Genomic DNA, 17,849 nt, shown 5'->3' with positions numbered 1-17,849 from the left:
ATATGAGGCTATGTATAATGCTCCCTGAATGGTCTCTGATTCGATGTAAATATTTGCAGAAGCTTGAAAGCAATTTTGATGATTCTTTGCTTTCAAAATAAAATATTCATTAAAAAATTAGAGTAGGAAAAAAAACATTTTGCTAAACTACTGTAAAGTTTCAGGTACCATATCTTTGCAAGCATCATTTAGTAAAATGTGTTGACGCATGCTAGTATTTCCCAAAAATATTCATAATGGGAATTAAGTGTAACAGTTTCAATAAGATTATGGGAAACAAAAATAAACTAGCATTGGCAAAGCCAATTGGTCTGAAATTGGTGGTCAGCTTTTTAGTTTTGTCAATGTATGACTTGTTTTACCATGGTTTTTGTAAAACCTTATTGGTGTGGGAGCTGCCGGGCCCTCATCATTATAACAAACATTGACAAAAGCAATAATTGTTTTTGGTCTCAAAAAAAACACACACTGCCACAGTAGTTACTGGCACTGAACAAAACTACTCGGTGTGCCGAAATGCTCCTTGTGAAAAAGCAGAATGCTGTCACTCACAGTGAAGCCAGCCGATAGAGAGACAGAATTTTAATAAACACAAAATGTTATGGTAAACGCCAGACCATATTAGGGGCCAATTATTAAAGAAAGTCTCCAAAATGCATCCAAGGTATATGTCCTTGTATTAAGTGCAGCTATACTACTTTCGTGAACTCACAGGAATTTACAGAAGTAGGGCAAGAAATAGTACTCCTAGAAAATATTTGTGAACTGCATTTTACCATGACTAAATATGCATGTGTAAATTTATTCATGCGAAAATCTGAGTGTTAGCAAGTTCACTTTCCCTCCAACTTCCTTTTTCCCAACTCTGGAAGAAGGTTTGTGTATGCCATTGTCAGGAGTACATTTCCCACATTTCTCAGTATAGGAAAAGATAAGAGAAGAGTTGTTGAAACCCCTTAAACTTGCAAGTTAGCAGGTTTGCACAGACTCATAGGGGCATTCCAATCATGGAACTGTTGCTTACCACTACCTTCAGCCAGAGTATGTAGATTTGCAGAAACGTGGCAACATAAGGGGGTTGCTAGTATTCAAACACTACTAAGGTATGAGCCCTGGCATAATCAGAGGTGCTATATCCGAGCTCTTATAAAATTAGATTGCTGCTAAAATTTGTCGCTGCACTACAAGGCACCAAAGGGACAAGTGGAATTTGCTACAGGACAAGTAGATTTATGAAACAGCCTGCCAAACGGACAACTAGATATTTTATTAAATTCCACACCTCTAAGTAAGGGTGGGGTATGATGTTTGGTATCCCCTCAGAGCAATCCTGTTAGGTACATTTGCACTGTGATAATCCTTAAAATCATCATAAGAGGGGTTGTATATTGCTTTCCTGTCATTTTATAACTATTTGTAACTGTGCTGATTGTTTTGCTAATAGCTGCTTTATGAGAAAGCACAATCGTGATATAGTAGGCATGAGATGATGATGGTGACAAACCAATGACGAAAGTCATAGCATAAATGTATTCCTATCGGAGGGGTATGTGAGGTGCCAGGATGACTGACTTGTTTATGATGAAAGTCATATGGTAAAGTAAATAGACATGTATGGGTGGATTGTCATTGCATTGCTTTAAGACTTTAGACGGGTACTTTGAATCTCAGAGATTAACTTAGTATGCCTAGTCTTTGGTGTTGGTTACCCTGTGGCAAATCATGGTCATAGATTTGCGTTTTAAGAATCCTTAAGCCATTTTAGGTGGGGCTGAATTGTGTTTTACCAGCTGTAATTTTTGACATACTTCTAATATGACAATAGCTGCTTTGTAGCAAAGCTTGTGCTCAATACAGCGGACCTTACATTTTTATGGTGGCAAGGTAATGATAAAGGCTATAGGCCAGATCGGTACATTGAAAATATTATGTCTAATGCCATAGATTATACACTGTTCTTAATTAGGATGGGTGACAAACTTGGCGGGTAGCAGCTATGTTATTGGTTTGTCCCTTTTATCTCCTAAATGGAATGGAGTGGAATGGTGTGGCTCACTGGTTAGAGGCGGCAGACCCGGAAGCAGGAGTTGGCCCGGGACCAGGGTTCAATTCCCGACGCGGCAGGGTCGTGGACCAGGGTCAGCGGACTCGATAATTCTCGCCTCGGTGCCTACTCTAACCAGGGGTCCCACTCGGCAACTCTGGGCATTAGCTTGCCTAATCTCCACAACGGCCCCATCAACGCCGGGGATGCCTGGCTTCACCTTGGGGACTCCCAGTAGGGACCATCCCACAGAGAAAGCCAGGACGGGTTCCCCAGCGGTATACCGCGCCAGGATACTCCAGTAGTAATTGAGTGTGTTACAAAACAGCTTATAACAGAACATAAAAATCCATTATTTGTTACTTTTAACTGCTTTAAATATGCTTGCAAACCAAACCCAGTTAAGCTGAGTGCACCCCTGACTCTTTCAACATCATGACCTCACACTCCAAGTATTACACCAACTCAAGCCCTTGGTGCACACCTTCATGTGCATTCGTCCCCATCCTTGATATCTTTAGTGTCATCCTCAAAAGTGGATCCAGTGATGACTATATCCCTACCCAACTATCCAATTCACTCTGAACTTCAAATTAAGCCGTAGCACCATACACCTAGTAGCCCCAGGGGTCTCTCTGGGGTTTTGATTTTGGCAGCCATTTTAGTCAAACATAATTCAAACATTTTAGCATCATGCAACCATGAGTAGTCACTCCCCTAATCATGATCCAAAAGGACAGTAAAAGTAAAACAAACAAAAACAGTGTAGAGAAACCATTGCTGGTTTCATGTTAGAACCAAAGCTGGTCCATTTGCCAAGCTGGAATTGAATATTTGGTTATGAATGACAACGATGATAACTTTTCTATACTCCATCGTGATAACAGTATAAAGAATCATTATTGAAATCAGTGCAACTCCTTTCATGTACTTTGAGGCACTGAAAAGCTTCACAGGGCCTCATGGGATACAAATCTGAGAACCAGTGGGTTATACACAGACATTGTTAGCATGTTTACCTGATCTACTTTTCTGAGTAGCCCAGCTTCTTTACGATTTATTCAAGTACAACACTTTACAGAACCAAGCACCATATTGTTACAGCTGACCAAAACCAGGACATATGTTCGTTCTCATTTAGTCCACTGGATAAGGTATCTCTTCGAAACTGAACAGAACATACACCTAGGGGGCCACAGTGTGTTTATGTCAAAAAGTATTCCTCTACTTCTAAGTCAAGAAATGAAGCCAGACGATTTATTAAAATAAATCCTCTATTATTACTGCAACTGCTGTGAGGAAACGCAGAGAGCAGAAAGCCAAGCTTGCATTACTAACACAGTGATTGCAAAATAAAAACATATACGTTTGCAAATTGTGGCTACTGCTCCCACAACATTACTTGATTATATGCAATACAGGAAGTGCATTGTAGAAGTACTCGAATAATGCCTACCCCCAAATTTAAGTACTAAAAATCCAAGTACATGTGCCATTACATCTAGTAGTAAAACCGAATCAGTGGTGGCAGAACCAATATGGTCGGTCAGTGCAATTTGTGTATTCATTGCAGAGAACGAAACACAAGTTTTTCAGCTGCATGTGTAAATAGCAAACTGGTCTCACAATGAATTGGTACTGTGAGAGGGAAACGGCATTTTGTCCTGAATGTGATAATGTTTTAACAGTGCCTGGAGTAAGTAACGTATTTGTATATTCTAAATTACCTACGTTTCAGCAACAGCTTGCACTTTGCTGAAAATCAAGCAACTATTTTAAATAGCAATACGATACAAAAATTAATAGATAGATCACATAATTGAAGGCACTAAATGACAGCTAAAAAAAATAAAAATTAGTCGTGTGCCAGGAACCATTGACCATTATCCATCTAGCTTAGCTGATAGCAGGAGCTCAAAGGATCCAAAATGTTCCTTGAAAAAATCAGTTTGTATAATAGAATTCACCTCACCTATAATTACTAGTTTCAAAAGAATGTAAGAAAAATGTAGATTGCTTTCTAAATCTAATAATTGCAAAATGACGAAGGTGGCAGGCAGTTTTGCTATCCAAATTTGCAATATTCAAAGACAAATTAAAATACCTTTTATATCTCCTATCGCTTACTAACACAGCTTTGATGCACGCAATATTTGTTAAATGTAGTAGTGCAGAATCTGTGAAAACCATAGGCAACATATATATAACAAGCATTTGCAATGCAATAGGTCTCGCATTTGCGAAGGTTTGAGCTATTGGCATTGTAAATGACAATGCCTTTTATTTATGCGTTTGAAAACCTGCACCTGTACTTGTAGTCCATGCTTATGAGAAGCAAGGCAGGCAGTCTCTTTTACTGCCAGCCTTGCTTCTCCTAAGAAAGGACGATACGTTCATCGTGCATGTTTATACACCGCTTGCAGGTTTTAAAAACAACTGAATAAAAGGCATTGTCATTTATAATGCCAATAGCTCCAACTCTCGCAAATGTGAGACCTATTGCATTGCAAATGCTTGTTGTTATGGTGTTCATATTATTTTATGAGTTTACAGATGCACTGTCCGGTATTTGATTGAACATATTGTTTGTCAAGGACATATTATCTATTCCAAGTACATAGTAATGTATGGTTTATGTGGGGCATTTTACTCCGTGTATTTTTTTTTCATGCGCCTTGAAGCTGGTATTAATGGCACAGTTAAGAAACAAACAAACAAGCACTGAAAGTGTATTACATTTATTTCTCTTCCTTCCATTTGGGAGAGACCATGAATCCTCAAGGTACTTGTGGAGTTGTAAATTCATTGCTAAGCTATTAAAATGCTTTTCATTTTTATTAAGTAACAGAGAGTGCATCAATTAGCTGTTAATGGAACCTCGTTCCCATAAGACTGTCCAAAGATATCGCAGACTATTTCGACTCCAGCTTGTGAAGTGATTTGTAAACAATGCCTTGGTAAGAGAGGGGAGTGTAGAAGGTACCCCTGCTGTTTGTTTTTCATATGGATATCTGACTGCAATATGAAAGAGTAAAGAGGCATAACTGCATCTACTTCATTTACTTTTAGATTGTAATCGCATAGTCATGAATAGGCCACGTTTACTAGCATCACTCAAGACAAATGGCCATATTAGCGGTTGTATGGGTAGGAAGGTCATGTCCTCGAAGATCAGTCAATGAGATGTTAAGTACCGCAGATTAATACAGCGCACCTCCTCAGGGAGGGGGCGAGGGTTGGACCGACCATTTTCCAGGACTGCTGTGCCGCAGCGACCCCTTCCAGCCCTCTCCTTAAGGAGCTAAGCCCCCTGCTCACAACGAAGGGACCCAGCCTACTCAGTGCTTCTCAATCCGCCCCTGCTGCCGGGCCATCTCTTACAATTCAGCCCAGCCCAGCAGCTCGGAGGCAGGGGGCTCTCTGCCGCAGTAACAATCTACCCCCGGCATTAAAGCCCGGTGCTACACCCCTCTGACTCACAGGGAGCTGCTCTCACACCCAGCCAAGGATCCCTAAGTCTCTGCACCTCCGGTGGAGATAAACGTGGGACGCATTTTTAGGATTTACGTGGGAGGACGTAGAACTGCAGGCACGACTGATGCGGTCCTGCGGTTGGTTCCCCAGACTGCGTGGGCGGATGGATGAGCCCTGCGCAGCCGGCGTGGGCGCCCGGTTCATGAATGGCCGCTTCCTGCAGCCAGGGGAGCAACTCGAGGAAATCTGATAACAGGGATTGTATTTAATAAAATATGCACCTCACGCCTAGACTACGACGAAGATCTCCATTGCTTAAAAAAACCAGCCGGAAGATTTGCCTGTGAGCTAGCGGGGCTCCCGTGCTCGTGGAGAGCCCCGCCTGCTGCCGAGGGAGATAGGGACACGCCGAAAGAGCCCGGTGAGTGGGGGGGGGGGGGGGGATGTGTGCGTGTCTGTGTGCGTGTGTGTGTGTGTGCGAGTGTGTCTGCATTTCATATCTAATTGAGCGCGTTAACCGAAATCGAAAGCGCGCCCACACAGCAAGCAGCCAGCAGCAAAAGCGCGCTAACAAGGGCAAATCTGAGACACAAAAAGCGCGTGGCCGACTCGTGTCTCACATTCCCAGAAGTCGGCAACATAAGTTGTCGAGCTTGTGCATGCTTCGCATGCTTTTCAAGCTCGACCTAAAAAAATAGTAGGTGGTCCATTCTCAAAGAAAGACATAATTAATATCCCGGAGCTCTATGACCTCTGATGGATGCAGACTTACACTTTTTTGTTTAAGTAGTTTACAAACGTTTCCAGATGTACGTCTAGGACCTTTTACTTTGGCAGGTTTCCAGGCATGCGCTTAGAAAACGTTTATGCATTTAATTTTCTTATGAGCAAATGTGCCTGCGCATATTTGTTTATGCAAAAATATAACAAGCAAGTGGAAATTAAATTCATGGGGAAAAGAAACGTTCCTTTGGAGAAACCACTTTATCCTCACTGAAAATGATAGGCAGTGGTACACAAGATGTGTGTGAGTATTTACAATAACATTTTAAAACAAGCATGGGCAAAGCCGATAGGTCTGACATTGGTTGTCAGCTTTTTGACTCTGCCAACAATTGTTTTTGTCATGCCAAAAGGTTATTGCTGTGGATACTACCGTACCCATGTCAATCTTAAAATATATATATACTAGCAGCCCGTCCCGAAGTTGTCCGGGTATGAATTGCTTTCGACCAGTAGTATAATGTTTTGTTGGATTTCGTTTTGATAGCATTTCTTATCTGTGACAGGCCTGTGAAACGCTCCGATTCACAGTGCACTGCTGATGCACTTAAGAGTGCGCGTTCAGTAGTGTGTGAACTCAAGTTTCCATACAATATTATATAGCGCGAACTCGACAACATGGCATGAGCGCAATTTACATTACAGAAGAACACATTCATTTGTGGTAGGCACGAGGAGACAAAGCGATTTGCCTGGAATCACAGGATGTTGAGCTGATGCCGAGATTTGAACGTAGCTCCCCAGCTATAAAGTTCGCAATTCTAGAACTTGTGGCGGGAAGTATGTCTAAAAGTGTATGTCGGTGCTGGCCATCAATGAGAGAGAACTGTGCATTTTTCAAATTGGTGGTGAAAAAATATGAGTATGTTGCTGGAGATGTGGGCCGCCGTGCCACCAATGTACTTACCGGGGGAGGTTAAACACCCATTATTCCGCAACTTTCTTTCCGCATACCATCACTCCGCATACTTTCATAACGAAAGTACTATGACTCCGCAATGCCATTATAACGCATGGCATTACATTTTATATGCTTTACCACGCATAAATTTACAACGAAATTCGTTGTAAATGCATGAATGGTAAAAGCATGTTTTTTTTTTTAATGTTTGGATAAGGTAAGTATGGGTATAGGGGTATATGTTTTGGAGTACTGAGGTATATGTTTTGGGGTGTTTGGGTATTTAAAGGTTTCAGATATAGTTTTGGGTTATGGGGTACAGGGGTAGTTTAAGGGTTTAGGGATAGGTATGGGTTTTGGGGTACAGGGGTATTTTTAGGGTTCAGGGGTAGGTTTGGGTTTGGGGTACAGGGGTATTTTAAGGGTTCAGGGCTAGGTTTGGGTTTTGGGGTACAGGGGTATTTTTATGGTTCAGGGCTAGGTTTGGGTTTTGGGGTACAGGGGTATTTTAGGGTTCAGGGGTAGGTTTGGGTTTTTGGGTACATGGGTATTTTTAGGGTTCAGGGGTAGGTTTGGGTTTTGAGCTACAGGGGTATTTATAGGGTTCAGGGCTAGGTTTGGATTTTGGGGCACAGGGGTATTTTTAGGGTTTAGGGATAGGTTTGGGTTTTGAGGTCAGGGTATATTTATAGGGTTAAGATGGGTTAGTGTTTAAGGGTGTTGGGGTATTTTAAGGAGTAAGGGTGGGTTATGATTATGGGGTGCAGGGGTATTTAAAGGGAGCAGGGTGGACACCCGGAGCTGGAATGTACAGAACCTGGGAAGAAAAAACAATGAAATATTGGGCACAATGCTCGCTTTTTTTTCCGTAATCCCGCGCCCCGCACACGCCCACGCCCCAAGCACACGCCCACAGCACACGATATGAGACATGGCATGAAGGGCGGAATGTACCACACGCCCCCAGCGTTTGTCACGCCCCCAGCACAACGCAGACACGCCCACAAGGGACTACTTTGCTGGTACGGTTCTTTTACCTTTTAAATGTATATGGTGGGCGTCTGCATAGCCTATGTCCTTCTGCTGCAACTGCCCTTTCCAACGCTGTATTGGGTGTTGTGATTGGTGCTGTGGTTCCTGAGATTACCCGCCTCAAAGGTTTGGGCTCTCTCTTTATTATATTAGTATAGATAAATATAGAGTTAAAGCAAAAATATTTGTTTTGTCTCAAAAAGCACACTGCTCCATGCTGTAATGGGTGGAAGTAAAATGTAGCGACACAAGAACAGCCCAATGGATGAAAAGGGCTGGCTGAAAGCCCCGTAAATATATTACAGATCTAATGTTACGAAAATCAAAAATTCTTGGCAAACGCCAGGCCAAAAAACAGCTGAATGCTTTACAGTAAATATTTGGAAGCATTTAACAAGATGATTCATCAGAAAAGAAGGTAAGAAAGAGAGCAACACCCAAAAAAATTGATATAAACAAAAAATATACTATAATCATAAACTGGGGATAATGAAAGTGCTGGCATACGTAGAACATTGAAAAAACAATGTGGACAGACCCACTTACTGTTATTATGTACAGTGCCAAAAACCATTAGGTTTTGTTAAAAGACCCCTCACACACAAACCTGGTTGGTGTCATTCTTCAATATTGGGGTCCCAACAGGGTGGCCGAATGCCCTCCCAGTTGTGTTACAACGCCTGATTACAGCAGAGCTGGCGTGGTGTCTTTTGTGTGAAGTGGTGTGGTGAAGGTTAAAAGTATCTCTGGGTATCCTTGCCCTGTATGTTTATTAATGGCGGCCCAGGATACGATTACAAATATGTGGTGCAACTTCTGGAGTAATTGTACTCTTAGTTGTCAAAAATGAAGTCTACATGTTTCAGCGCTAGAGGATAAAATGAATGGGCTTTTGTCAGGACCGGGTGAACAGTGCGCGAGTGACAAAAATTAAGCCACATGAAAGGTGAATGCACAACACACACGCTAAGGAGTGTTGACAGTGCTCAGTGGAGCTTGTATACTTATGAACCCCATGTAAAAACACTTAATTAGAGTGTTGGGCAGGAAAATCTGGGTCAAGACGCGTCACCCGCTACAACCTATTTCAGCTCCCATTATCCTGGCTGAGCTACATGGTAATGCGGAGCATTACCATGACCAAAAACTGTCCTAAATGAAGCCTATGCATAATTATTCTATTGCATTTGCACAGACTGTGAATATTTAACAATTTGACATAGCCAGAACACCAAGATTACAAAACCTGATATTACACCGAACCTAGCCACAGAGGGTGTTATCATAGTATGGATGTAATGAGAATGCAGCCAGATTCGGTCACTCTAAGGATGACCACAATTAGACAAGTGGGGCTGTTTACAGGACAAGCACATTTCAAAAGCATCTCGCCTCTTGGACAAGCAGATATTTTATCAAAATTCCCACACCTTTGCTACCATCTGTGGTACTTGCCAGGCGCAAACATCACAGCAATTCTATAGATAGTATCTTGTCAGAAAATCGATTTTCCTTACATGTTAAGAAAGCCACTAGTTTGAAAGAGATGTGATAAAGCAATTAAGTTGGTAACTTGGGCTGAATCGGAGGGTCATTAGTTGGCTAATTAGATAATACTGTATGAACTGAGCAAATATTTGGAAACCTTATGAACCTCATGTCAAACAAAAATGGGTAGACCCAAGAATTTGAAAAACATTGTTTTTTTTCCATGAGCATCTACACTTGAACATTCAATTTCGCAACTAAGAGAGGTGGTGGTCCTTATGGGTGTACAGACAAACATGATAAGATTGAGAGTAAAGTATACACAGAATTGGTTCCACACAAAAAAAAGCAAATTTTAAAGATAATATACTACATGTTTTGAACGTCCCATAATGAAAATCACGAGGAAACATTTACAATCTGTTTTCTTGGTGCACTAGATAACATTTCTTATAGAACAATATAATTGGATGGGTGTGAAGCAAGTATGATTCATCCACAGTCTTGGCCTCGTCTAACAACTCACAAGAGCCATCCACACTTCAGTGCAAGACTGAAAAGGCATCCAGCTTCTTTTCTCTCTCTTTTGGCTACAAAGAAGTACTTTGCTTTCCAAAACCAGCATTGGTTAACCTTTTTCCCTTACAGATGTTTACTGTACTCTTACGTGTGCCTTCCCTTGATCCACTTGTTCATAAGAGATTTATGGCCACTTTCGCAGGAGTGGCTAAAAGGATAACTAAAGGTTAAGTCAAAGAAAAATAATTTCTGATTTTGAGGAAGCCGCAAGCAGGAACAAAAAGCCCAGATGAGCTCAAGTCTCAGAGCTGCTACCCTAGCCATTCCACAATTTCTAGCATCATCCCAGGACACATTCAAAGCCATGAGCCAAGTCCTAGCCTCATACAGACCTTAGCCAACCCATCACCTCACACCCATTGGGTTGGGCCATTGCAGACACTATCCCTTGACTAACATACTAGGTACATTCACTGCCATAACTCCTAATCCCATTACTCACTGCAAGATACATCCCTGGCCCTGACCCTCCTCCTAACCTCACACCATGGCTGCATCTCCCACCCATAAACCATGTTATTTTCCACACCCCGGAGCATTCGCTGCAGACTCAATCCCATGTGTGGCATTTTTTATGAGAGCCCCAGTCCTGACCCAAGCTCCTCAATCAAAAACATTCAATCAGTCGATTTATATAGCGCTGCTTTGTCACTCGTGAGAGTATCCAGGAGCTTGTGTGGCCCAAGGGACTAGTCAAAAAGCTAGGTGTTGAGCACCTTTTGGAATTCAGGAAGAGAAGGTTCGGAGGTGTAGGGGAGGTCATTCGATGTATTCACAGCAAAGTAGCAGATGGAGCTACCTCCGCTTCTGTTCGGTGGATACGGGGAGTAAGGGCAAAAGAGTGGGATGTGAAGCATAGATATCTAGCTGGTTGTTGGAAGTTCAGTCTGTGGTTGATGTAGACAGGTTCTTGGTTGTGTAGGACCATATATGTGTGGGTCAAGAGCATGAATTGGTATCTCTTCCGCATTGAGAGCCAGTGGAGTTCTCGGAGGTGAGGGTTGATGACGGTTCATCGAGGCAGGTCGAGAACAAGTCTGGGTGAAGTGTTCTGTATTGTCTGAAGTCTCAGTAGGAGATGTGTGCTGATCGCTGAGTACAGGGCATTGCCGTAGTCCAGTCGGCTGGTGATGGGCCTGTGTGATGTTGCAACTTGTGTTCTGGGTAAGCCATTTGAAGATTTTTCGTTTCATGCAAAGCGTGAAGAACCAGGCAGAAGAGACCAAGTTGATCTGGGACTTCATGGTCAGCTTGCGGTCCGGGATGATGCTGAGGTTTCTGTCGTGGTCAGTAGGGGTAGGTGAGGGTCCTAGGTTCGAAGTCCACCAGGAAGCATTCCAGGAAGTGGTAATATTGCCCACCAAAATGTACAGTCTAAACTCAGTTCTAGAATAACATTCCACTTTGCATAAACCTGCTTTGGACTCATGCTCCTCAGCTCTGACACAATATTCAGAATGACACGAAAATTAAACCTACTGCTGCGACCCTATGCCTAGCCTGGCACTCTTAAGAGGATTCACCACCATACTAACTCCATACCTAGTTTCACTGTTTAAAAGGCCATACCCTGCCACTATGCCAAGTATCACACCCCAACGGTGCATACACAATCCTGACCCTAGCCTGACACCACTGTACCTCAGCAACTATGATTCATCCCCACATGTTGATCCATCTCCAGTTCTACCCCTATTTACCATCTCGTACCCTGTGTTCATCCCCTTCTCTGACACACAGCCTAGCCTCAAAACCTATGTGCATTACCAATCCTCATTTCATCTCTTATGTTATGTGTATGTACAAATCACCCCTAGAGGGGTATCTCGGCAAAAAACCAAGACAGCAGCTAAAAGGATGCAACTTTTAAAATAGGTGAGTCTTTTAAACTCACAAATGCTTTCTCATCTCCATTTCTGACGAACACTATCCTAATACCCCCGCTTTAATCCTCAAAACCTAATCCTATTCCATGGCTCAGACACAAAATATGTTTTCATCTGTAGACTCACCGCAGTACAGAGATCTGGGCCTAAATCCATCATTTTTTTGCTCTCCCTGCCATTCCAGTTTAAACCCTGCCATATGCAAATCAAACGTGACCCTTGTTCCCCACGGGTACAGTCCAGCCGACACTGCCGGCCAGATCCTCCATGGACCTGAAGGAAGCATCCTGGAACTGGTTTTGGTGGATTACCCCTAATCAGCCAGGCTAGTTTGACTCAAGGGTCATGGCGAGAACATGACCCCATCTGGGCACATAACATATCCCACTCGGCGTGACAAGGGCAAAAAGATCTATTGATGGACAAAATCCCGAACAACGTCAAACATGTACCCCAATTCACGGATCTAAGTCTAAATCCATCATTTTTTTGGGGGCCAGTTCCAGTTTAAACCCTGCCATATGCAAATCAGTCTTGACCCCGTTTCCCCGTGTGAACAGTCCAACCCAAACTGCCAGACCAGGTCCTCCCTGAACCGGAAACAAGCACCTCACTCTGGGTCTCGGGATCACTGTGCCACTGGATTCCAGCTAGTTTGACTGATATGGGTTGATACTCCGACACAGATCCCAGGATGCTTGTTTCTGGTCTCCTCCCAAAACTAGTTTTCAGTCATTCTCTACGTGAAACTATTCGTCAAGCCATCTGTACCACTTCTCTGCTTTACAAACATGTCTTTCAACGCTCTGCTTATTGTATAGATTGTAGTAACCAGATGTTCTCCATACATACTATTGAATACCTTATGCTGTAAGCTAGGTGACAGAGCCGACACCCAATGCAAAATGACCATTCAAGCATGCACAATTCATCATGTTTTTCTGTCTCCCCATTTGTACAGTCACATCCCTGCTCCAGACAATTTCACAGTTGCAAATTGCAATGCACGTACCGGAACAAGCTCCTTGACAGAGCGCCGAGCAGGTTCCAGCTCGCCTTCCTCCACCTCCATGGGCTCCGGCTCCCGTTCTGGGCTATGCTCCGGTTCAAGCCCAGTCTCTGACTTCACAGAGATCACAAGGCCCCGCACAGCCGCCATCGCTGCTCACGGCTACCAGCGAGCTGCGACAGTAACAGGCCAGAGCGCCGCCCAATGAGCAACGAGAGAGCCCAACAGCTAGAGCGGACCGTGAGAACAGGAAGCAGGGACCATAGAGAGCGAGCTGAAGCTAGGACCAACGAACAGCCAAATTGAGAGAGACTGGCCGAACTACATAGAGAGGTGAAAATTATAGTTCAGTTCGAGTATTGGTCACGAGTTTCACAGTTCTTATGTTAAGTTTCTGTTTTTCAGGCGTATTACAGTCGTTTGCCCCTGGAGGATATCAAATGCAATCATTGCAAAAGCCAATAGATCTGGTCTTGGCAGCCATGCATTTAAAAACACATTTTTCAAAACATATGTAATGCGCAAAAGTATTTGGCAAAAACATAAAATGTACACATTTAAAAGAGCAGCCTAAGCAATCTTTACCTGGCCTCCCTGGTACTGAACTTCACTCTTTTCTCGAGGTGGTGCGAGCCAACAAATTAAGGCGGCGATCTGAGCCAAGGGACTGCCTGACTTTTGGAGGTCTTCTACCAGGGAAGCCCTAAAAATGTTTGCTATGTTAACAATACAACAAACATCACATAAATGTACTATTGTCGCTTCAAAATTCACAATAGTTTTTATTTCCTTAACGTGTGGAAACTATGACATTAATATGGCACATTGCAGCACCGCACTGAGAAGTACTTATTAAAAGTGATCGTTTTCAAACATGAACTTGGAGCCGCTGCTGTCCCCACCCTCATACTGTTAGACAAGGCACAGTCCTGCCAAGCGTCACGCAACAGGTGTGACGCTCACGCATTTCAGTGCGGTGATCCGCATCACCGCACTGAAATGCATTGTCACGCATTTTCGACCTGTGCCCGGGCGCTCCTGTGCCCGGGCTCTCAGCCTCTCTCTGCTGTTCTGAGAGAGGTGCTGCTCAGCCCGGGTCGAGTGCCTAAACAGTTAATCAGACTGCCGCAGCTCTCAGCTCTGTAGTGGCTGAGAGCGGCGCGCTACTAAGTATCAGTCTCTGCCAGCCTGGAGCTGCCTGGTCCGACTCCTGTTGCCCTGGAAAGTAGAATCAGAGCTATCAATCACCGTGTGGCCGGGATTAAATCCGGATGTGCCGGCCACGGTAGTGCCGGTCATGTCCCGAGGAACAGGAAGAAGTTCAGAAGCGGCGGGGGGATTAGAGAGTGCAGGCTGCAGACGTTGTCTCTCTCAGCTTTGGCCCCCCGCCGCGGCCGCCTGCTCCCGGCCCCGCTAAAACACTGCAGCTGCGGCAGGCTGCAGCCAGCTGCACCAATGTCACCTCCTGGCAGCTCAGCTGAGCCCACGAGTCAGCTCTCTTGCCACCAGGAGACTGTGAGCGCGGCCGCGCCAGGCCCCGGGGGCCTGTCCGGCGGCAGGCGAGGAGTGCAGTCCTCGTGGGCGCGTCGAGGAGAGTGGACAGAGCTGAGAAGCCTCCTGGATGAAGACAGGAGCCGGCACCACTGGCAGTGTGTCAGAGTCAGGGCCAGTGCACATGATCGTGGGCCGCCGGGGGTCATCATAGGCAGCCGCAGGCAGCAGCAGGTCGACACTTCACTAACAAGTAAGTGTCAGTCACTGTCAGTGTCCAAGCTGCGCATGCGACGCCGGCCGGTGTCACTAGGTTTTAATTATGTTATGCGTCACGCCGACAGTTACCCCGGGGTGTCAGAGCGCTTCACAATAGGAACAGACAGTACTGATACACGAGGAGAAAATTATTTATGACAACAAATTACAAAAACCAAACATTAAGTTACATGAGGCAAAAGTGACAATCGTGAGCAAACAAAATACAAGAGATAGCAAACGGTGCATTACAGGAAGAAAGAACAAACGTTACGTAGGCAATGGTGGCACTGGTGCAAGTGTCTAAAGCAAACAATATGTAGGAGGTTTTTATACAAAACAAAATAGGCAGTGGACCACTTTAGTCCTTTGAAAGCACCAACTCAAATATTACCAGTATTTATATAAACTCAATCTTTCATATAGCGTGCAATGATCAAATACTCCCTGCCCTGAGAGTAAATCCCAAATCCTCGGGAAGAATCAGTAGTAAACCAAACTTTGAAATGCACCGCCAGTCAATTTCAAATCTCCACCGTGTGTGGTTGATAAAGTTTATGTGCAAGGATATTTTTCGCAATAAGGAACGCTGTATCCATAAATGCCACAAAAGTTCAAAAAAATCCTTTAATAATCCAATAAGGTATCAACCACACACGGTGGAGATTTGAAATTGACTGGCGGTGCATTTCAAAGTTTGGTTTACTACAATATGTAGGAGGTAGTAACCTGTGTGTTAGAAGACAAAAGTGACACTCCGCAACTTAAGAGCTCAGAGCTGTTAACTTCTTCTTGTAGCCGCTTGCCTATGATGACTCAGACTCCTCGAGGCCCAGACCAGGGGTCCCCATCTTGTTGCTAAGCAGTGACACCTGTTTTAACTTTATTCGGGCTCCTCTGCTCACAGATCCTGGGGCATGGACGGTCTCAGACACCACATGAGAGAGGCCTTGGGGTCAAGTTTCTAAGCAATAGCCCGGCCGCATGATCATTTAAAGGGAGGAGGAGAGGCCCTACCTGCCCCCACCAGCACAACGCAGATAGCCAGCCAGGCAGGTTCGCTTTCAGTTCAGCCTGCCCGGCCTCTCTCACATCCTGTTTAAGCTGGTGGGTCAACTCCCACCACATGAGAGAGGCCCTGAAGTGATGGTGCATGACCATTCTCCAACTGCTGCATCATTAGGAAGGAGGAGCCAGAGGCCCTACCCATTCCTTACAGTACAGTCGTGTTACAGGAGGGAGCACTAGGGTTAGTGCCCTTCCATTTCTGGTGCTCTGCAGCAGTTTCAAGAACTTCTTGGAGTTTCTTGTTGCTCATATGGCTGTAATTTCTGATATTTAGAAGTTTCCCTCATCTTCATTGGATGATTTTAGCTCCCGAGAAAGTGTCACTCATAGTTGTTGAAATGTCACTCATAATTTAACTGAAATTATGAAAATGTCACACATGGCAATCTGAAACCTTGGCAGCTATGAAGGCAGTTGTCATGTGAACTCTATGTGGCGCAGATTCTGAACTCACGTATTTGAAGGTGCTTTCATAGTGAAGAAAAAGTAGGATCGGCAACAGAAAATATTTTCCTAACACACTCAATTTGATTAAACTGGAAGCCGTGATTAATCCAGGTTTTCTGTTCACTTTGTACAAACCAGCCACTAAATTCAAAATTTGCAAACATTCGTGACAAGAATTTTCAATTCTATTAAGGACAAGGAGGCGAGGATTATGCTTAGTCTCATTTCTTTATTAGAAATGCCCAGCAGCCATAGAAAAAACAGATAAAACCACAATCCCCATAAACACCTGGGTAACAACCATAGAGTCTGCACTATATAAGGTCATGTAGATAGTCCTACTTCCTCTTTCTTTGGTGAGAAATTGTCAGTGTAAACCATAAAGTCAACATGGAAAGCCAATCCAGGAACACCAACTCCAATCCAGGACAACGAAGGAGAGTCCAGAAATGCAACGGCAGACGAAAACAGGAACCACAATCCTCAAAGGAGAAGGCAGGAAAAACCAGGCCTCGACGAAGAGTTGTCACTTGGGATCAGATCCTGAAAAGAGACACAGAGCCGTAATACACATTCCGTGCAATCATGAACTGATAAAGAAGGCTGGGTAGAGAAAAAAGAACATTGCATCATGTTAACAGCAAGGAAAATCTTGAACATGAGTACAGTAACAATAATGCATACAACAATGGGTGGGATAATCCTCGCCTCTTTGTCCTTAATAGAATTGAAAATTCTTGTCACGAATGTTTGCAAATTTTGAATTCTATTTCAGGACAGGAGGCTCCGATTATGCTTGTTTAAAGCTGATCCACCACTACAGAAGCAACATGATCAATAGGCTTAAAGTAAAAGGTTTTGAAAACAGAATCAGAGGATCAGTCAGCGGCCTTCATAATATCAAACAAAGTTACTCCCAAAGAGAGGCTTTAGAAGCCATAGCTCCCCGTTCAGAATGAGCCCCAAACACAGATACATCAATGCCAGCCTCCGCCATGAGCCATCGTACCCACCTAGCCAACGTAGCCGGGGTAACGGGGCGAAAGGGCTTCTGCAACGCAATCAATAATTGACCTTGCATATCAGAACGAAAAGAAGAAGTACTTACTTTGTAATCTTTGAGGCATTGAACGACACACAGATTAGGACGTGCAGGGAAAGAGGGATAAGAAATAACCGCAGTATTGGTCTTGATACGCCTAGAGAGACAAAACGTGACGCCCTCAGGAGTAAAACTGCGCCCGGCTAGATCCAAAGCCAGGACATCCGATACCCGCTTGCAGGAGACCAGACACAGCAACATAGTGAGTTTGGCCGACAGCTGTTTCAGAGACAGCAAAGAATTGACCAGCCAAGCCTCCAGAAAATGCAAAACAATAGATACGTCCC

The 17,849-nt window shown here is 44.0% G+C and overlaps 1 protein-coding gene across 1 annotated transcript in view; it reads right to left on the bottom strand.

The window, feature by feature from the left end:
- Nucleotides 1-13,419, bottom strand: part of NCBP3 (nuclear cap binding subunit 3) — a 309,425-nt gene extending 296,006 nt beyond the window's left edge. The window contains exon 1 of the mRNA XM_078679347.1: nucleotides 13,200-13,419. Coding sequence (XP_078535473.1) covers nucleotides 13,200-13,346 — 147 coding nt within the window. The 5' untranslated portion in view covers nucleotides 13,347-13,419. The remainder of the gene's footprint in view (nucleotides 1-13,199) is intronic.
- Between the last annotated feature and the right edge of the window lie 4,430 nt (nucleotides 13,420-17,849).

The sequence above is a fragment of the Lissotriton helveticus genome, chromosome 3_1 (genome assembly GCF_964261635.1).
Source record: "Lissotriton helveticus chromosome 3_1, aLisHel1.1, whole genome shotgun sequence".
Taxonomy (NCBI): Eukaryota; Metazoa; Chordata; class Amphibia; order Caudata; family Salamandridae; genus Lissotriton; species Lissotriton helveticus.
This window is presented reverse-complemented; position numbering and strand designations above follow the sequence as displayed.